Here is a 21412-nt window from a genome sequence, read left to right as displayed (position 1 = left end):
ATCGCTACACCCTTATAATGAAAAAAAGGCCCCACCTGCAAATTAACAGCCTGTATTCCATGTCAACGTTCACCACAGGCTATACAGTAATCCGGCGACCATGTTTTTAAACAGATGGTAACTAGTACAATAAAAGTATTGAATTATTTTAGCAGCAGGCAACTCAGGCAATTAACAACTGGCGTTGTGTGTTGATTAAAATCCATTCACTCCCAATGAAGCGAAGGCCAATCTGTTGGCAGACTTCCGAATTGTTATCTCAGACGACAGTGACCTTGATGTAGAGTCACAGGGGCCAATTTACCAAAAAGACTACCAAACACACACACACACACACACACACACACACACACACACACACACACAGGAATATTGCATATTAGTTTCCCCTTCATTTGCACCAGTAGGGCAAGGCATGAAGCCTGACCTACTTAGCATACAATAAAACAAGTAATGAGAGAGAGCTTGGACCGGAGCCAGGGAACAGGAACTGTTTACGAGACCGTATTGGTTTGGGCCTGATCCATTTACTTCACACAGAGAGGTGTAACATCAGTGTACAAAATCAGTGTAAGGATTTACTGTGACTGGTTTCCTATCAAAACTGTTTAATATTGTATTACTGTACTTTAATCCTGTACTATTGTTTTGGAACATAGTCTTACTGTAGGACAACACGGCTATATTCCAGAATGGAGACAGACTCACTGTTCACTCCTCCGTGTTTCTCCGTGTGTACCTCTCAAACAGTGAAAGTAAACAGTGAATAAACGCACCAGTAGCCATGCAAGTGCTCTCCTCGTGTAGCCACACCTCGGTGCATTGGGCCACCAAAAAAACTCAACCCAATCGTGCCTCAAATTGTTTCATATTCATATCACTGATTGAGTTCCTTTTACTTTGAAAAGTGCTCTCCCCCCCACCGCCACCCTTCATTGTTGTGCAATGAATGCCTGAAAATGATAGAACAGCCGTCTCTTAATCAACAGTCGTCAATTGCCAGCTCGCCGTATAAACGAGCGTGCCTTCTCTCCGTGCCTTTCTTGCTCAAACACCTAATCAGGGCCATTCATCTGGCTTTTGTTTCCCGGCCCTCCCCGTCCGCACACCTGGCTTCCTCCACTTTAATTATTCTGCAACAAGACAACCTGTCTGATCTGCAGCCAAGCTTGAAATATGACTGGCATTACACTGGAAAAGGGGGGAAATCATACAGGCACAAACCAATTCAATTACAGAACAATTGAAGTAAAAAGGAGTCTAATTGCTTTAAAAGGGAGCTGGGAGAGAATGGGAGGCAGAGAGAGAAAGAGAGAAAGGGGGGGTGAGAGAGAGGGGAAGAGAGAGAGAGAGAGAAAGAGCGAGAGAGAGAAGTGGAGAAGGCATTGAGCACAAGATGCAATCGCTAACTGCAGGGGGTGCTAGGCTCAAACTAATGAAGATCCTTTCAAGGATTCCAAGAATTTGACTCCGCAGAGGCAGAAGCAATAACAGGAACAGAACGACTCAGCGCACAATCCACCGAAAACAATATGGCAAAACAACATCTAAACTCCACAAATGATTTGATGTATATCACTGGATAGGGTGAAAGACAAAAAAGAGTACAGTGCAGTGCTAGTGTCAATTCAGTCCATATTCAAAACCAGAGAAAAGTCATATACTCAGAAATTGGGTTTGTCTCACCTTGGTGAAATTCCATCTCTGGATGAAATGCCTAGCAATGTCTCTTGCCGCCTTTCCATGGACCGCGACTCCAATATCGTGCCACGGCATTCGCGGCGTTTTGTACCTGTCGATGAAGTCTGAAGAAACAAACATACAAACAATATGTAATATACAAACAAACAAAACAACCCAAGTTGGCCCAGATACCCATTATTTGTACACAAACAAATGACTACCTCAGCTCAAGCAACAAATAAGACAAAACAAATGGTTCAAAACACCTCTAAGCCATTCCAGATATTTTCAAAAAGGACACATTTTAACTAAAAGGAAGCAAAAATGAGGTCATTGATATTGCTAGGTGTGTTTGAATACAAATGCCAGACTCTCTCTGAAAGGATGAGCTGACTTTAATCTTCGTCATTGACAGTGGGGCAAATATTTCCCTGTCTTAGAAGGACAGAGGGGGCTATTAATGTACATATCAGTCGGTCTCTTGTGTCCCCCGCTGAGTGCCGTACCTAGTCATTACTGGCAGAGAGGCAGACCTCGGGCACCCTTAAACAAAAAGGAGTTATCCTCCTCACATGTGGGCCAGAAGTAACACACAGTGAACTGAACATAACCCCCACTGGCTGCAGAATGGGGGGAGTTTGGGACAACTTCGGTTTTTTTTTGTTTGTTTGGTTGTTTGGTTGTTTTGTGTGAGTGTGTGCCTGTGTCTTGACGTCCTCTGTGCGCTGTGTTTTGTTTGCCTGGGATTGTTTCTTTTCATGAATGTCTTTTTCTTGAACATATCAAACAGGGAGGTACTCTTGGCAATGTCTATTTTCTCTGTCGTTTTCTTGTTTGTTTGCTTGTTTGTTTGTTTGTTTACAGGATGTTGACCTTGCGCTGCTCTGTTGTCTTGAAGTGTTGAATCAGATATTCTAGATTATTCCATGCTTGGCTTGAGTGTGGTAAGGCATTTTTGGTGGTGGAAACAAGTAAAATATAGTGCTATATCAATATTGTCATACAGCAACTAACATTAAGTCTGGTTTAAATCTGTGAAAGACATTAAAAGTGCTGGGTGAATCTCTACCATCAAATGGCTTGTTGAGCTTGACCCAGTCTTTGAGGATAAAGTTGCAGTAATCTTTGCCGTGCCAGAATCTGGTCTCCCCAAACAGCTCGTTATTGCTGATGTAGCTTCTCATTGAGCTGGTCTCTGCAGCACACAGACAAAGAAAACAGAACACGAGAGAGAAACAGTTAATGAAGGAAAGTCCAAAGTCCATCCAAAGTCATCCCATTAGCTTAGCAGACACCCTCTAGCGCTAGACCAGAAAAGGGACATCTGACAACAGAAAGAGTGAAGGAACAACAACGCATTATATTTGTGTGTGTGTGTGTGTGTGTGTGTGTGTGTGTGTGTGTGTGTGTGTGTGTGTGTGTGTGTGTGTGTGTGTGTGCATATATGTGTCTGTGTGTGTGTGTGAGTGTGTGAGTGTGTGTGTGCATATATGTGTCTGTGTGTGTGTGTGTGTGTGTGTGTGTGAGTGTGTGAGTATGTGTGTGTGTGTGTGTGTGTGTGTGTGTGTGTGTGTGTGTGTGAGTGTGTGTGTGTGTGTGTGTGTGTGTGTGAGTGTGTGTGTGAGTGTGTGAGTATGTGTGTGTTTATTGGATATGAGGCATTTGGAAGGGAGGCAGTAGAGTCCTACCGTGTGGCAGGGGGAGGGATTGGGGCAGACCCAGGCCCAGTGAGCCGGACTCGCTGGAGCGGAGAGACAGGCTCTTGCTGTACCAGTCTCTGGGAGGCACCGGCCTGGACATCACGCCAGCCCTCACACTCAGCGGCTCTACAACAACACCACACACAGTAACACTTTATCAGCACACTCAGCAGACATACCGTCACCATTTAACAAATAGTCTACAATTTAACTATAAAATACAACCTTTAGCACATGATCATAACATACTAACACACTACAACAACACAAAATGTAACACTTTATCACAGTCATCTGATAATCAATTATCATTAGCATCATGAGTATTTAATAAATATTCAAATCTTAAAAAAAAAAATGTTAAATACTACCCATAAGCTCACACTAACACACAACAACAACACAAGACGTAACACTTTATCACAGTCATCAGATAATCAATTATCATTAGCAGCATGAGTATTTAATACATATTCAAAACTATTAAAAAATAAATACTAACCATAAGCTCACACTAACACACTACAACAACACAAGACATAACACTTTATCACTCACAATCTTCTTAAATACTTAAAACCTTCACCATGACCATGGACCTGACCCTAACCCTTGTGTGTGCATGCGTGTGTTTATATGTCTCTTTGTGTGTGTGTGTGTGTGTGTGTGTGTGTGTGTGTGTGTGTGTGTGTATATATAAATGTGTGTGTGTGTGTGTGTGTGTGTGTGTGTGTGTGTGTGTGTGTGTGTGTGTGTGTGTGTGTGTGTATATATACAGTGTATAAATGTCTCTGTGTGTGTGTGTGTGTTTATATGTCTCTTCATGTGTGTGTGTGTGTGTGTGTATGTGTATATAGGTGTGTGTGTATGTGTGTGTGTGTGTGTGTGTGTGTGTGTGTGTGTGTGTGTCTCACTGGTCTCTGGTCCCTCAGGGCCACTCCTACTCCTCTCCTCTGAGGGGACCCTCTGGAGGCAACCCGTGGGCACTCTCAGACACAGCTCCTCCAGCCCGGCTCCAGCGCCGGCCTCTCCTCCAGCCTCCTGCTCCCCGCCTGCCTCTCCTTTCCGTGGGTCAGGGCAGGGGGCAGCGTAACCCATAAGGCAATACCTCAGATCCTCATCCCCGTCCCCAAGAGTCCCTGTGGAGAGCTGGGGAAGACACACTTCTGTCAGAGGTGGCGTAAGAGGAGATGAACACATGAATCTGGAGAAGACACACTTCTGTCAGAGGTGGAGTTAGAGGAGATGAACACATGAATCTGGGGAAGACACACTTCTGTCAGAGGTGGCACAAGAGGAGATGAACACATGAATCTGGGGAGGAGACACTTCTGTCAGAGGTGGCGCAAGAGGAGATGAACACATGAATCTGGGGAAGAGATACTTCTGTCAGAGGTGGCGAGAGAGGGGATGAACACATGAATCTGGGGAAGACACACTTCTGTCAGAGGTGGCGCAAGAGCAGATGAACACATGAATGTTGGGGTTTTACTGTTCTGTGTAGGTTTGATGTACACCTCTATCCCAGTCCTTAGGATGTATACAGATATTGATATAATTTATTGCTATTTTTGTATGTTTACCCCCTTAGTAGATCTGATACACATCCCACACACCAGCTCATGTAAACACCAGCATGTCATGCATGTCATGGAGCCAGAGGTTACTAATCACCAGCTTCAGTGTCATGAATGTCACAAACTGTTCCCATTAGCAGCAACAGATTGGCGCTTATATATATATATAAAAAATAAAAAAAACACCACGTGACATTAAGGTGGGGTTGGAGGGTGGAGGGGGGGGGGGGGTTAATGGCTCATGGACTATTGCCTCTCCTCTGCACCCAACACTTGACAAATGGCAAATGTCAGAGCAGTATTCTCCTGGTAGGCATAATTGTATTAAGTGCAAATATCACCGGGCTCCTTAGGAGACGTTCTGAAAGGTTATACCAACAGCTGTAACAGTTTCATGTATATTAGCAAAGATTTTACAGGCGACGAGCGCCCGTCGCCGACTTGACAGATAGGTCCACTCAAGCGTGCCGCGACTCCAAGAGCCTTAAGTAAATGCAATAAGGGCCTTCATTGGTAGCTCTGGAAATCATGTTTATTTAAAAGGCCGGGGCCATACTTAATGACCCAGTGGCGGCTAGGCAGGCAGGGAGGGAGGGAGGGAGGGAGGTGGGCGGGTGGGTAGACAGACAGGCGGGCAGGCAGGCAGGCAGCGGTCTCAGAGAGACGGAGGTGGTGCTCAGCCTAAATCATTTCCCATTTAGCAGCACTAGTAATTTGTTGACTCACTCATCCATGCAGAGCCCTTTATGTTTAATGCAGTTCTCAAGGGGAGGGAGAGAAAGAGGAAGAAGGGGGGGAACCCGGTGAGGCTATGTGCTGCTCCTTGGTGTGTGTAAGTGGAAGAGTATTGTGTGTGTCTGTGCGAGTGCGTGTATGTATTTCATGTGTGCTTCTCTCTCTCTCTCTCTCTCTCTCTCGCTCTCTCTCTCTGTGTGAAGGGTGTGTTGGTCTGTCTGTCTGTATCCGTGTGTGCGTGTGTGTGTGGGGGGGGGGGGGGGGGGGGGTGGGTGGGGGTAGGGGGCGTATGTAAGTGAGTCGTGTGTGTGTGTGTGTGTCTGTGTGTGTGTCAGGGGGGTTATCAGGCGAAGGCCCTGGACCACAGCCCCAGATGCTCAATAATTGCAATCTTCCATTGGTGACTACAATAAGAAGGACTCTGTAAGATTGGCCACAATATTGATCCATACATGCTTGAGAGCCTTAAACAATGTATAGGTTTCACCCCTATATAATTGCTAAAATACTGTGGAAATAACAAAAGAAAAGTCTAAGGTGTCTTTGTGTTACTTAATAACACAGGCATATGGAGTGCATATGTATTTATTAATTACATTATGTACAACATATAGTGAGAGTCCAATTACCATTTGTCAATTTTAAGTATGGGTTGGAAATTACACATAATAATCATTAACTCACAAAATTAACTAGTCAATAAAACACTCTAGGGTTTAAGTCAAATCAAATGATGGAATCAAATTAAATTGTCATATACGTAAATGCACCCAGTTTCTCACACTGTTAAACTCCCTCTGTATAAGCATTACTGGCAGATGTCAGGTGCATGACTCTCTCTCCCTCCCTCTCTCTCTTTCTCTCTTGCTATTCCTCACTGCCTCCTTCTCCCTCGTTCTCTCTCTCTGTCTCCCTCCCTCTCTTTTCTTTCTCTTTCTCTCTCTTTTCCTGGCTCGTTCCTCCATCTCCCTCTCTCCCTCTCTCCCTCCATCCCACTCTCTCTTTCTCTGACCCTCTCTCTCTCTTCCCTGACACACATCAGAAACACCCAGCTGGTAATAGGCTGGCACAGCCGCGGCTGACGGGGTCAGGCCCAGTGTTGACAAACATTGTGGGCCCACTGTGGGCTATTGCTCTCCGTGGGTCACGTTTACAACAAGTTCCCCCTGTCTGATTCACTCACGGCTCAGCGGACAGAGAGAGCCAGCAGCCATGGCCAGCTGCTCTAAGCGGCTATTTCCGAAACATACACTCTTGTGTATGTATGTGTGTATATGTGTGTCGGCCTGTCTGTCTGTGTCTGTGTGTGTGAGTATGTGTGTTTGTTTCTCTGAGTGTGTATGTCTGTGTGCGTGTGCGTGTGCGTGTGCGTGTGCGTGTGCGTGTGCGTGTGCGTGTGCGTGTGTGTGTGTGTGTTTCTTTTTATATTTCCAGCAGGGGGTGAGGAATTTCCAGGGCAATAATCTTACACGTACATGCTGTACAAGGTCTCCGCGAGTGACTAGTAACTCGAGACAAGACATTAACAGTATGTGAATTACAACTTATTTACATTCACAGGAGTTACTGATACACTGTAGACAGACTTCCAGAGACCTGTCTGTCTGTTTGTCTGTCAGTCAGTCTGGCAGTTGTTAGATAGATAGAAAGTTAGGTCAATAGATAGATAGATAGACAGACAGACAAACAGACAGACAGAATAATACTGGCTTCAGTAAATAAAGTGTCAATTGCAGCATCTCTGTGCCTCTTCAATCATCTTTACTTTGCCGGGACATCTACCTATAATCTGATAATGTTCACCAGCATGTGACTCATGATGGTCCCTCTCTCTAACGGCGCTGGGCATTCTGATGCAGGGTTCACGTATTGGAGCACTGGAGCACTGGGGGTCTTACCCGGGGGTTGGTGGGCGAGAGGCCAGGGCTGGGCTGGGGGCTCCTCCTCACACTCCCCACATCGGTGAGCCGGTGCTGGGAGTCGTCCCAGCGGCCGTAGGCCAGGTCGATGCCCCCGAGGAAGGCCAGTGACTGGTCGATCACCACCGTCTTCTCGTGGTGGGCCCATAGCAAGGCCGTGGAGGGCACGTGGTCCGGGTGCCTGATGACCTGTCAGGGAACATAAAGCCAGGCGGGCGTCAAGGAAGCTTCCGCCCACCCTTCCGTAGGGGTTCCTCAGCTGTTCTCCATCTCTCTCTTGCTTGCTTAAGGACTGATGAGGATCATAACCTTAACCCTCTACCTCCTGACTGGGGTGTATGCGGGATCTAAATGAGATCAGTAACCTTGAAACGCAGTCGCCAGGAGGGGTTGTTGTGTGTCTGACTGGCACGAGTTTGTGAAAGATGAGATGATCGTTTACTCACATTCAGATGATTGTGTGTTTTATCCCTGGGAAAGAGTGAATACATTTTCGTATTTATTTGTTTCGAAAGACTAAGTCTCCCTTTTCTTTTTCTTGGATCTGATGTGAAGGGACAGCTTATGAAAACACTGAAAAACGATACTTATCTACACGAAATAACAATACTCATTCTTTGTCTCCCCCATCTCTTACTCTTGGCAAAGGTTTCTATTTCTTATCTGGCCTAAACTCCCACTCCGTCCAAGTGAAGTTGTTCAAGTTTGACAATGTGTTGTTTTTTTTTTTTTCTTCTTCCCTCTCTTTTTTTTGGAAGAGGGGAATGAAACATATGTGGTGAACATCCCATCCCCAAAGCACCAGAAATAGCATCTGGCTGCGGAGTTGGCCACCACACACATAGCACACGGTGCGAGCAAACAGCTGTGCCTCCGAGAGAGAGAGAAAGAGAGACAGAGAGCTTTTCCAGAGCCTTCCACGGAGAGAGAGAGCACGAGTGTGTTTGTGTGTGTGTGTGTGGCTGCCCGTGGGCGGCGCGTGCCCATCTCTGGGTTTTTCAGCTCCGCTCGGCTCAGCTCGCTCGCTCACCGGCGGGGCCCCTGGAACGTCTGCGCCCAGCTGCTGCCTGGCACGCCACCTCGGGGCCCAGGGTCCCCAGCCACTTCCCAGCGCCACTCTGCCACCGCACGCGCTCCACACGCGCTCCGCCGCCGCACAGCTAAGATAATGTGACGGCCCGTCAATCAAAGGTCCCGGGCCCCCGAGGGGGTGGAGGAGGGGGGGGTGGGCGCGGTGGGGGAAGAGGTTTGACGGCGTGACGGTTGTGACGGTTGTGACGGTTGTGACGGTTGTGATGGTTGTGACGGTTCTGGCCATCGTGACGCCGTCGTGTTCGTTCCCTCGTGTGTCTCATCGGGGGAGGAGGCAGACTCACGCTGCCTCAGGGCCACCCCCCTCCCCCCCAGACTACACACACACACACACACACACACACACACACACACACACACACACACACACACACACATTCACATTCACATTCACATTCACTCTCTCTCTCTCTCCCAGCCACGCACGTCATTCTCCCGTGACAATCCACCATGAGCAACCTGACCATCCACAGACATGATCCGCAGGGGTCCAGGCAGTGATCCCACAACCCCCCAACCCCAAAACACAACACCCTGCCCCCAGCCCCCCCCCCCCCCCCCACCCCAGCCTTCCATCATACCATGACAGGAGGAGCTCCCACTCATCACCAGAACATGATCTAAGTACTCAGCAGCACCCTTGACCAGAGGTCTGGCACAAGCTGCGAGCCAGACTGCGTTGCCTAATCTGTTTTGATGGAGGGATGGTGGCTCTCTGAGAGGGTGGGAGAGGGGGCCGCTGATACCCCCGAGATGGGCACCTGTGGCAGGGGTAAGTAAACTCTGGCATGGGTGGACAGGGCCTTCTCTATGGGCTGACTGGCTTTTGGTCTATGTTGGATATATGTCCACCCTTACCCTGATGTTGGAGTGAAGGCCAGTCAGGGTCTTCTTGGTGTATTCACTGTTCAGGCCAAGGATGACCTCCACCTCTTTGTAGAGAAGAACGCAGATGTTCACCCCTTGTTCCTGGCATAACAAATGAAACAGCTGTATAAGACCTGAACATCAAAGGCCGTGCTGATAATATACAGAGCGTCAAATGAACTAATAATAAATAAATAATAAATCACTTTTGAAAAGATTTGCTCTGTTCAAATGTCAATCTTTCACATGCTTCCATTAAACAACATCTAAATCTAAAGATTTCTCAAATAAAAAATGTAATAAAAACCACATCTCACCGCTTTGCGTTTCAAGACGCAGTCTAATCTCCAGGTGTTCCCATCGACCACGGGTCTCTTCAGGAAGATTTCTGGACTCAACCTGCGAGATGTGAACCCACATGCAGTGACATTCTGCCCACTCTTCTATTGGCCAACAGGATGCATGGTCACGTAAAAAAAAAGCCACTAGGCAGATCTTGTATATGAATAATAACTTGAGTGAATCCATCTATGTGCGAGTTTATAGTCCATTGAGCATTTGCATTTAGCATCTGTGATCACACACTCACTTCCACACACCTCCCACCACCACACACACCACCACTCAATCACATCCATAATGGATGTTCCCCGAAGGGAGTCTCTGTTATGGCTCGACTAGTTTCGCCTGCCTTTTACAAAATGCACTGGGGCTGTTCCCGTGGCAGACAAAAAGCTGTGAAATAAATGTGTGGGGCACGGGAGAGGCCCCTCTCACGGGAACCCTGATTGATGGAGGGGCTGAAACTGTGGCCTACCACCAGGCTGTGATGAATATCTCCTCCTTGGCACTTTCCAGGGCTTCCGCGATGGCGTCGAAGTAGCTGGCAGCATTGACAAACCTTCAGGAGAAGCAGAGAGAATGGCTGAGTCAGAAATAAATCTCAGATATGGAGTTGTTGTATGTCATGAAGAAGGCTAATAAAACAATGTTTTCACACCTTCACTGAAGCTAAGTGCTACAGTATGAAGATATGGTGCTCATCCAGCAGAGGCTGTCATGAACTTACATACGACATAGGGAGAACATATCCTCAATGGAGCAAAACTGATACAAAACTGATTTTCTTACGGTTTTGATAGAACATAAACACCGAATGTAAATGAAATACTGTCAAAGAAATAGCAAGGGAATGTAGTTAGGATTCGATGAAAGGCATGATATGATTATTGAGTATGGATGATTAGGATGTTTGCACTGATGATGACGGTTGTAGGCATGAGACCTCTCACCACTGTGTCGTTGTGTTCTCTCTGACAGGGGCGAAGGAGCCGTGGCGGTTCTCCCTGAGGAAGTCCTGCCCGTACCTCTGTGCAAACTCGTCAATGGAGTGACCCCACCAGCGGGCCTGCCTGTACGTGGAGCACTTGATGGTGAGCGCCCTAAAATAGATCACATAATAGAGAACCACAGGAACCTTTTTTTTATAAACAGCCATTTCACATTTACATTTATCAGTGGAGATAAGCACAAACCTATGGCGATAAATGAAAGCCAGTAAACGGTTCTGAAAGGGGCTCTGTTGGACCTACCTGCAAAGGTTCTCGAGGGTTACCCCGTGCCTGACTCCAGTCTCGCGGGTCCCGATTTTGATGTGGAACCCCTTATCGTAGAGGATCACTGTCCCCACTTGGCCATCCTCGGGCCTCATGTAGAGAAGAAAAGAGTCTTTTACCACCAGCCATCTGAAACGTGAAGCGGCCGTCACATGAGAGAGGGGGGGGAGAGAGGGAAAGTGAGTGAGAGGTGGAGAGAGAGGAAAACAGAGGTCATTACCAAATAAACATTGGCAACAAAAGACATGCCTTGACCCCGGAGTCCAGCGAGGCCATTTACAGAGGGAGAAATTCAACTGTGGGGGCCCGAAGCTATGATGTTTGCTTTCTTGTGAGCGGTGAGAATTATGCAAGTGTAACACTAGCCTGGGCATAAAACAGAAACAAAAACATTGGCCCGCTGCAGATGAAAATATTTCAGCGTGAGCGCGTGTTATCCTCCGCCTATCTGTTTCAAACCCGTTCCCATTCTACCAGCATTATGTCGGAGGTCAGAAGAAAGACCACACCGTGACGTGCAGCCATGTTTATCTCCATTTCACCCAACACTTTGTTTGCACTGTACTCTGCATACTTGCATAAGAAGACATTTGATGGCCGACTATATATTTTGATTGAATTTCTAAATGTTGATAGTGTGCAATAAAAGACCAGGAACAGATTGTTGCCATAAACTTTGTGTGAGGCACTGTAACAGACAAAGCTAGGAAATACATCGAACCCCCTGGAGCAGGCAACAAACTGGCATTGTATTGTGTGTGTTTAGCCCACACCTGCAAAAACTGGAGAAGCAGTTCTTGGTTGGTTGCTGATCACTGCCTAGTACTCACCTTTTGGACCAGCGATAACACACACTGTTGGAGCCACACCAGTAACACACACTCTTGGAGCCACACCAGTAACACACACTAGTACTCACCTTTTGGACCAGCGATAACACACACTGTTGGAGCCACACCAGTAACACACAGGAAATGTGTTTCCCCCGGACTTCTTCAAGATCAGGCCTTCGCTTTTAGTTTTTTTTAGAAAAACAAAAACACAACAAACGTTAAACTCCAAGGGCGGAGATCTTAAAAATTTGTCAAGACCAACATACAACTGGGCACAGTGTTTGCACAATTTGATGGAATACTGTTTTCCTTCTGATGTTATCTCCGCAAGGCTAGCCCTCCGCAGTAAAAGCTGAGGGCATTGTGAAAGGCCTCCGCTCGAAACAGAGTCACATAATTACTGTTTTGGAGTTGCTCTTACATTCCCTTTGGTCCCAGGTCCTGGATAAATGAGATCTGACTCACTTCCAGGAATTCAAGCTGGAAAACAAACACAAATGTGAGGCATCATCATTATCGTGGCTATCATGCCTGGGAATCTGCTCAAGGGGGAATACATTTAAATGTGCTGAATAATGGACACTTGTTCCACACTGAATATAGATATCTGTGTCAAAGCTCCAAAAGTTAGCAGCCATCCCAAAAAGTACGAGTCTCCCAGAATGACCCAAAAGACAGTGAATTTCCTGACTTTACTGGGTAATAAGGTTAAACGGCTGGCTTTACTTATACTGCTTTTCTATTCTGTACTTTTAACTAGGTATCAGCACACAGTCTGATTGTTCCTTGATCCAGGTAGTTTTCAATTAGTCCTGCAAATCAGGTGTAATTAGGAGCTGGCAGTGCCGTGTGTGGTGAGAGATGGTCTGTAGTGAGAGGGACTGGGGTGTGGAGAGGGCTGCTCTAATGAGGAGAGGCACAGCGGGCTGGACTCACACAGGGCAGCACGGCTTCAAAAGTCTTTTCAAAAGTCTTCCCATAGAAAGCATGACTATAGAAAAAGCCTCAGTTAAAAAAAAAACAAGTGGAGGATGTTTTGGTTTTGTGAAAGATTTCTGGCTGGTAAAAACACCGTTCAAGTGTCTTTGTCAATTCACAAGTATGTTAGCAAATGTGTGGGTTGCATGAGGATACAGAAGTAATGTCATTAATTGGTGGAGAACTTACTGTTGCTGGATGATTCCGATACAAAGACCTCTTCAGTATGTTCCTCAGGTAGTCCTCTAGCTGCATCTAAGAGGATTTTTTTGAGTGCATGGTCAATGGCTCTTTCAATACACAGTTATACAGTTGCTTCCTGACTTAGGAATACTTTGGATATCGACTTTGGATTGAATATTAATGTATAATAGAGTTATAAATAAGTTGAAGACTACAGAACAAATGTCATGGTGAAAAAAAACAAGAAAAACTGAATAATAATAATAATATCAGGAGCAACAAAACTGACTTTTCTGCTGACAAGCTGCTCCTCTTTCACCAGGGCGTCGGGCCTCCGGGGTAGCGTGGGAATATGTCCTCCCTGCGAGCGCTTGTGGCCTTTGAACGATCTCCTTTTCACCGAGTGTCTGGATGAGGGAACCAGAGAAGAGAAAAGGCAGCCGCTCAGAGCTCCAGATGTCATATCAGCTCAGCTCATCTGCGAAACACCCTGATTTCATTTGCCCCCGCATGTTCAGTAATCAGCGCGCTTGGATGAGAAGGAGCTGGGAGCTATTTTTTATTTGGACTGGTGCAGTGTGAGAGCCAAGGTGTCACATCTGTGCTAAATTGAGCACACTAACCTGGAACATGAAAACACTCACTAATACCAGATGTAATGGGTCAGAACACCTATTTCTTATTTCGCCGCACAATAAATGGGGTGGATTTGTAAGTGTGTGTGTGTGTGTGTCTCACAGAGAGAGAGAGAGAGAGAGAGAGAGAGAATGTGTGTGTGTGTGTGTGTGTGTGTGTGTGTGTGAAAGAGAGAGTATGCCTGGTTAATTCTGAGTGTAGCTGTGCGTGTGCAGGTGTAACACAAGACGTAATGAATTAGAGAACATATTTCATTGTACAATGAATGATTGTGTGTGTGTGTGTGTGTGTGTGTGTGTGTGTGTGTGTGTGTGTGTGTGTGTGTGTGTGTGTGTGTGTGTGTGTGTGTGTGTCTGTGTGTGTCTGAGGGAAAACACAATCACTGCCTACATGCGACTTGGCAGGGGGATCCTGAGCAGGGCCCTGAACTTGATCAGCTCCTGGTGAAGGGCCTGGAAGTGCTTGAAGCGTCGCTTGATCTTCCAGGTGAATTCCCCGTGGCTCAGCTCAATGGTGTACAGGTTGGGGTTTAACACCTGCGAGGCAGTCACATCATTACTGACTGATCAGTGCTGTCTGAGATGGACCACTGTGCAGTTTAGACAGAAGATCTCAGAAAGAAATACTATTTTAATGAATCTGTCAATTACCCATCTGTAAAAAACACACACACAGAACACCAGGCTGACTGCACTAATGTGTTGACTTTGTTGTGGTAAACAAACAGCGTACCCTTGTGCAGGTGAACCGTTCCACATCAGTCACTCTCACTGAGACGGGCACCTCCTCCACGAACACGGCGCAGTCCATGGACTTGAAGGGGAGGAAGTGATATATGGTGCGAAAGGGAATGCTTCCCGACTCTGGAAAATAACCACAACACAAACGACACGAGACGTTCAAATGGAGAACGAAAAACAAAACTATTGATGATGCATCTATTGATTGGAGAGCAAAGGTGAGTCCACCAAAGAAAAAGAAAAAAAAATTGTTTCTTTAAAATGTTGTCCCTCAGTGTCTTCCAGTGTTGCAACAGCTGATAGGAGTGGAATTTCAGCTCCTTTGCTGCTGGCGTGATCATTGGTGCTTGACCACGTAACCTTTAGAATGCCACAGTAATGGGGCCGGAGGGGGTGGACCATGCAGAGGAGGGGAGGACACAGGTGCTGGAGACTGAGGGTGAACGCAGAGAAATGGGTTTCACTCTCCTGGATATCCCCAGGGTGGCTTCCACACTGCTTCAAATCACCAGGATCTGCTGAGCCACAGTTGTGGAATCCCCTCACTAGAAAGTACTGAGACACCAGCGTGGTGAGAAGGGGTCCAACAGATGCAGTCTGTTCAGGCTTTTTAGAGAACAAGCTGCAAAGTTTTCTCTTTTGGGTCAATGAGCAATTTTTACTTTTCAAGACGTAGGGTGAATAACAAAAACAAGAAGTAGGTCATGTGTCAGGGTGTATAGTGTGTGTGTGTGTGTGTGTGTGTGGGGGGGGGGGGGGTGTATATGAGCATTGTTTAGGGTGTGATTAGAGGGGGTGTCGTGTGTGAGAGGGGGTGTTTGTGAAGAGGTGCATGTATGTGTGTGTGTGTGTCTGTGTGTGTGTGTGTGTGTCTGTGTGCATGGTTTTGGGGAGGCTTCTAACCCATCTGTTTCCCATCGCAGCGGTCAGCATGGCAGCTGAGGTCCAGCTCGTCGGCGTCGTCCGGCAGGTCATACTGGTCTAGGCTGTCGGAGAACTGGCTCATGACCGACTCCAGGCGCTCCAGCGGTGGAGGCCTCTGTCTGGCCCTCTGCGTCAGCATCCTGCCCCCTCACACGCACACACCCATCTTCAGGGGCGCACAGCAAACAACACGCAAACAAGCAAACAAACAAACAAACAAACAAACAAGTGATCACCTTTACAAACACCACCTGAATGAGTCATCATTTCTACAAAATGATACGTTGGGCCATTAGTCAGATGTCAGATGAATGACATGTTTTTAAAAATGGTATTTTCTTTTTTTCCTGGCATCATGCCAAGCATAACTTGAAAGGCCAGTAAAACCTTTGCCTTGTCTTATTTAAATGCATACCTACCCACACGTATGCTCCTATGATCAGGGCCTCATTGTATGGGCCTCATTGTATTCTCTGATTCTATGGGGGGTACTCTGGTTAGCGTAGCTCCCTGACTGACTTTAATCTGCTGTGGTTTTTTTTCTAATGTTTATGATGTATTTTATTCTTTCTCATTTCAATTATTTAAAAACTGTGCAGCTAGTATCTCTCTCTCTCTCTGTGTGTGTTTTTTTTATCTCAGCAGAATCAATGCACGCAATTAATGTTTTATTTGCACCCTCTGTTTCTTCCCATTTGCCCCACGTCTCCAATGTATTTTGCTCCTCCAAATAAAAAAAAAATCCACATTTTATGTTCATCCAAAATTTGCTATTCAGATTTGTTTTCCAGCCTTGTGGTTAATGTCTAACCAACAAAACATTTGCAACCGTGTTGTTTTTTTTTCCCTCCTCCTTCCTTCTCACAAACTAATTGCACATCCCCACATGCAAAATGCATGAAGTATGGATTTCATATCTGCTGCACTCTGTTAGCATAATGCCAGGCTGGCGTGCTATTTGCATCACTTACACTGAGGGGAGAGTGCGCTAATGAGGTGGATCTGCTCTCATCACTGGCACCACTGCCACTGCCCCAAATGCAAAGTGACAGACCGGTCATCAGAGAACATGGGGATGTAATGTCTTGTGATCACGCAAAGGGTGACAGACATTGATTTTGCTCAGTCTGACGGTACATGTAATGACAAAAGAAAAGAAAGGTCAGGGTCAAATGGCATGAAAATGATGAACCGAGGCCGATATCACGCAATGTTGGGTGAGACAATGGCACCCTCTGTGCTTTACCGCCAATCACAGAACGGAGAGCTGAATCTGTTTTCATTTCCACTGGTGCAGTTTCTAGTTTTTATACATACAAGTTATGTATCATTAGCACCATACATTTACTCATTTATGTAATGCATGGTTCAATTGTCATGCTAGACGTCTACACTTTACTGTTGGAGGAGGAGTCATTAAATAGGGAAAGTTAAAAATGCTCCATTTTTGTTCAGTGTGGCTTTTTTGTGGGTCTTGGATTTCTCCCATCTTGGGTTTCATACAGGTACATCTTGGATTTCCCCCCGATGAAGTACAGCGTTCCTAAAGCTACAGACAGAATGAGGCCTCTGCCCTGTAAATGACCTGAGAGGGTATCCAGGCACTAGGTAAAACACCCTAAATAACTGTAGTATGTTTTATGTGGTTATGAGGAGAGACAGAGAGAGAGCCGGTAGGGGGAGGGAAATTGAGAAGAGAATAAGAGAGAGAGAGAGAGAAAGAGAGAGGGGGGAGAGAGAGAGAGAGAGAGAAAGAGAGAGGGGGGGGAAGAGAGAGCAGGACTTGCGGTGTGGATAGGGGCCTTTTCTCGGCTCTGGGATTTTGTGCTCCATTTCACCTGTCATTGCAGCACCAAGATGAGGAATCTCCCTAATGGCCTAGGCAAGAGGCCCAAGGCTACGGGAGAGCGGCAGGGTCAAACAGGCCTCTGGCACAGCCTTTAAACTAGGTCTCAAGCCTGACTACTCAGAGATGGGAGGAGAGACTCCTCCTGAGCGTTGTTTGGCCCTGCCGTCTGTGCAAGTTCTCATTTTTAGTTCCACGTTGGTGGAACGAACTGCCTAACACTACCAGAGCAGGGGCGTCCCTCTCTACCTTTAAGAAGCTTTTGAAGACCCAACTCTTCAGAGAGCACCTCCCTTCCTAACTGGCACTTCGACTAGTGCTTAACTTGCACTTACAGCAGTTACATTCCTGCACTTCTTTTTTTCTTTTCTATTTCGTTTTTCTATTTCTTATGTAAAGTAGTATTTATTGTTACACTAGGTCTCTATTGCTCGTAGCTGGACTGTTCTCTCCCTTGTACGTCGCTTTGGACAAAAGCGTCTGCTAAATGACTAAATGTAAATGTAAATGTGTAACCTACACAAGAACGTTTCTATTCCACAGAATCAAAAGTGGGAAAATGTTTGAATTAAACTGTCATGTTTAACACTTAACTGTTATGTGATATTGTTGATGTGTGTATAGATGATGGGTTCTGCGTCCATGGATTTGATTTATTTACAAATATGTTAACACCATTTCCAAAATGTTCTTTTTGGTGATCTATCACAGGAGCTCTCCTCACTCGTACTCGTACAGCACAGCCACACTGTACAATGACATTCTCATTTATTTGCCTTGCTTTGTCTAAATGGCAGTTGGGAAAATGAGGTTCAAAGGAGCCTTGTGCCTACTTGATGGAGGGTAGCACATGCAGTCTGTCTCCACCAGACCCTCTATCCCCCTGGCAACAGGGAGTTGAGCTGGCTCATCACATTCTGAGTCATTTGATAATAATGAGACCGACTTTCGGTGTTTGAAAGCCACTCGGTGTGCTGTAGGCGGTGGAAAGTCACACCATCGCCGTAACCAGTCCTTCAAACAGCTCGTTAATGCACTCAGTAAAGCCCCCGCGGTCTCAGATAATGAAGTTTGATTATTTCCTTTTGACCAAGGAGGAGACTGGAGTTGATGCGTAGCCTGGCATAGCCCCTTGGTTTAGTCTTGATGAATACCGTTCTAATGGGCAGTTACCTTTCATGCATTTCAGTGCTTAAAGAGCAAGAAAAAAACACATCTTACCCCAAAACCTAAAGCCCCTCAATTAGTAAGTAAAGGGGAACATAGAAGAGACTGTAACCACAGTCTTTAGAATACTTTATCTAACTAGCTTTACATTCTGACAGTTATCACAAAAACAGACGTTCTGAGAACAACAAAAAAATGTCTGAGACTCTGCAGGGCTCTGTAATCTGTAACAACTGAAATTTCAACAGTCTGACTATATTGACTGTATTGACCCAGGAAAACTTCAGTTGTCTGGTACTTATTTTGCAGGCAGAAGGCATGGTGAATGAGGTGGTAGACTAAAATGATAGCTTAGCTTTGCAAACGTTTGTCTACAGCTAGACCAAAGACTGTACACTGAACCTAGGGGTCCTACTGATATAGGCTGAGACAGCTATATAGAGACGTTTTGCCACACATGAAAATGTTTAAATTCAGTCTTTCTTTCCAACACACTGGTTTATATAATGGTGTGATTTACATTGGAAAAGTTTTCTTCTTGATGAGAAGATAAAACAAACCTCTCTCAGAGATGTACAAACACACTCTTCTGCATGTGACATCAGGGACATCTGGTGTCACGGTGTCACGGCATTTCCAAAACATGAAGCACTCTGCATCTGGTGGTCTATGGCACTAAGGCACTATGAGGGCTCGATCTCTGGGTCTGGCACCAGAGCTCAAACTAAGTCTGGCAAGAAATGCTAGCGCTGTTTACAGGAGCTTACAGCAACAACATGCACCAATTGGCCACTTTTTGAGACATGTTTTTTTAGGCAACTAGTTTTGGTATCATCTTCAAATTCATTGTCATGGTAAATGGTCATGTGAAGGACAGATGAGCACCAGATGAACACCTCTCATTCCAACTAACCACCCAGGGTATGCACTATGTATTCCAGGACGGACCACCTTGCAAAAATGTCACAAAAGCTTTCACAGCACAATATTGCCAATTATCTCGCAAAACAAAAAACAGTTATGCTAGTAAACTTTTATCAGTGCCAACCGTATTTGTTATTGGTGTTTGCAAGTCTATCATGGCTCCATGTGGGAAATAATTGGCAGAGGAAAATCGGTGACAAAACAAAAAATCAGTCGAAACACAGTTGCAGCAGTAATCAGGAGGTATACAACAAACCAGGTACCACTAATCAGAGCCACAGTGGCCGTCCTCCTAAAATGGCGCCACAGACAGTGCGCTACTTGTACAATCTAGCTTGGAAAAACAGACAGGCAAGTGCTTCAGACTTGGCACAGGCGTTATCAATGGGAATCTGAGTTACTGTGACAGCTCAGACAGTGCGAAGGACATTGCATTACGTCAACCGCTGTGGACGAATCCAAGAAAAAAAATCCTTGTTTGCTGTTCGGCACAAAACTGCAAGTTTAAACTTTGCTGAAGAACATGAAAAGAAGCCTGGTGAGTATTGGAAGCACATTCTTTGGTCAGATGAGACCAAGATAAATTTGTTTAGCTCAGATGGGGTCCAGCATGTTTGGCGTGAACCTGGCCAGGACTACCACAGTGAATACATCGTCCCGGCAGTGAAGCATGGAGGTGGGAGTGTGATGATATGAGGCTGAATGAGTGCAAAAGGTGTTGGGGAGTTTCTAAAGAAGAAAAAGGTGCTAAACTACGACATGGCCACGTATGTCACCTGACTTGAATTGAAGTGTTGAAAAAATAAAAAGTAATGTAATTAGTACTGACTTTTGTTGCATTGACTTCCTACTGTGGGGCCTGCATTTTTAATATAGTACATCTACACTGTTACTTTTTCATTTTACACAAGAGCAAATACCCTACTGTTCAATTTAAAAGAAATGCAATTAGGAAGATACAATTTTGAGTCATTTGACATTAAAGTGATATTGGACAGGGGTGTTCTCACTTCTGCTGTACACTGTATGTTTATTACATCTGTTCGTGTGAGCAAATGATTTATATGCAGTTTAAAGATAATTAGAGAGAAAATTATCTTTGAAGGTAGGCTTTTTGGTCCCTGTGGTGACCCATTATGTGAGGACAGAGAGATTGGAGTAGGTAATGTGGAAAGGACATTTTAATGCCCAGGCCTTCAGGAGAAGGAATACTCTTCACTGTCACTTACATTTCCAATGTATCTAGTTATGTTGTTTTTGTCAGCTGCAGAATGCACAGCCGTGCAAGAATGTTAAACACAATCACTATCAACCTATATCTGAACCCATTTGGCAAGATTGAACTGAACAACAGTTGCTTAAATTTAAGAAAAATACTTAAAAGTCATCGTATCCAGACCAATCATGCAAACCATGGCTCAGATGAGATCAGTTTGAGATTCTTTAGGTGCAAATATCCATGAAATACCACAGAGGGAATTCTACTGTGCTCAGTACTGATCAGTCTTCACCACAGTTCACTTGCATTTAAATAATGAGGCATTCATTGCCCATGTAGATTAAAAACCACACAAGGACAGCTCTGATACCTCACTAGCTGTGATTGCCTCATGTCCCTAAATTAAACCATACGAGTGAGACTGCACAGCATAATTTGCACTGCCTCCACATTATTGGTGGTAAAATGAGGGGCTATTTAAACGACATAATGACAATGTACTCTTTGTGTTTGCGGAGCAATTAGACCAAGGCGCACATCTCTAAGTCACGACATCAGCAGAGAAGCTGACCAGCCATTAATGATGCATGGGAATACAGTTTAACACTGGTGGTGCTCATCAACCCCAATCAGCCATCACTGTCATCATCACAAACTCATCTATTACACTACATCACAATCATAAACCCTATGGTGAGGCGCCAAGGCGGCCAGGAAAGGAAACAGGGGGAGTGAGATCAAGAAAGGTTGAGAAGGACAGAGCGAAACCATAG

General features: G+C 45.5%; 1 protein-coding gene across 4 annotated transcripts in view; it reads right to left on the bottom strand.

The window, feature by feature from the left end:
• si:ch211-168k14.2 (phospholipase D1) overlaps positions 1-21412 on the bottom strand; it is a 29172-nt gene that overhangs the window by 7424 nt on the left and 336 nt on the right. For all 4 annotated transcript variants that reach the window (XR_004165908.2, XR_004165909.2, XM_012833954.3 and 1 more), the window contains exons 2-18: positions 15463-15649; positions 14552-14682; positions 14210-14355; positions 13473-13590; positions 13190-13255; positions 12444-12502; positions 12109-12201; positions 11166-11318; positions 10866-11015; positions 10391-10474; positions 9891-9972; positions 9565-9675; positions 7594-7803; positions 4298-4532; positions 3372-3509; positions 2753-2878; positions 1687-1805 (exon numbers count right to left, since the gene is read on the bottom strand). Coding sequence is in view for 2 of the 4 variants with exons in the window: in XM_012833954.3 (XP_012689408.1) it covers positions 1687-1805; positions 2753-2878; positions 3372-3509; positions 4298-4532; positions 7594-7803; positions 9565-9675; positions 9891-9972; positions 10391-10474; positions 10866-11015; positions 11166-11318; positions 12109-12201; positions 12444-12502; positions 13190-13255; positions 13473-13590; positions 14210-14355; positions 14552-14682; positions 15463-15622 (2181 nt within the window). In the remaining 2 variants the exon portion in view is untranslated. The remainder of the gene's footprint in view (positions 1-1686; positions 1806-2752; positions 2879-3371; positions 3510-4297; positions 4533-7593; positions 7804-9564; positions 9676-9890; positions 9973-10390; positions 10475-10865; positions 11016-11165; positions 11319-12108; positions 12202-12443; positions 12503-13189; positions 13256-13472; positions 13591-14209; positions 14356-14551; positions 14683-15462; positions 15650-21412) is intronic.

Source organism: Clupea harengus, chromosome 2 (genome assembly GCF_900700415.2).
Source record: "Clupea harengus chromosome 2, Ch_v2.0.2, whole genome shotgun sequence".
NCBI lineage: Eukaryota > Metazoa > Chordata > Actinopteri > Clupeiformes > Clupeidae > Clupea > Clupea harengus.
Note: the sequence above shows the minus strand (reverse complement) of the source record. Positions and strands in the feature narration are given on the sequence as shown.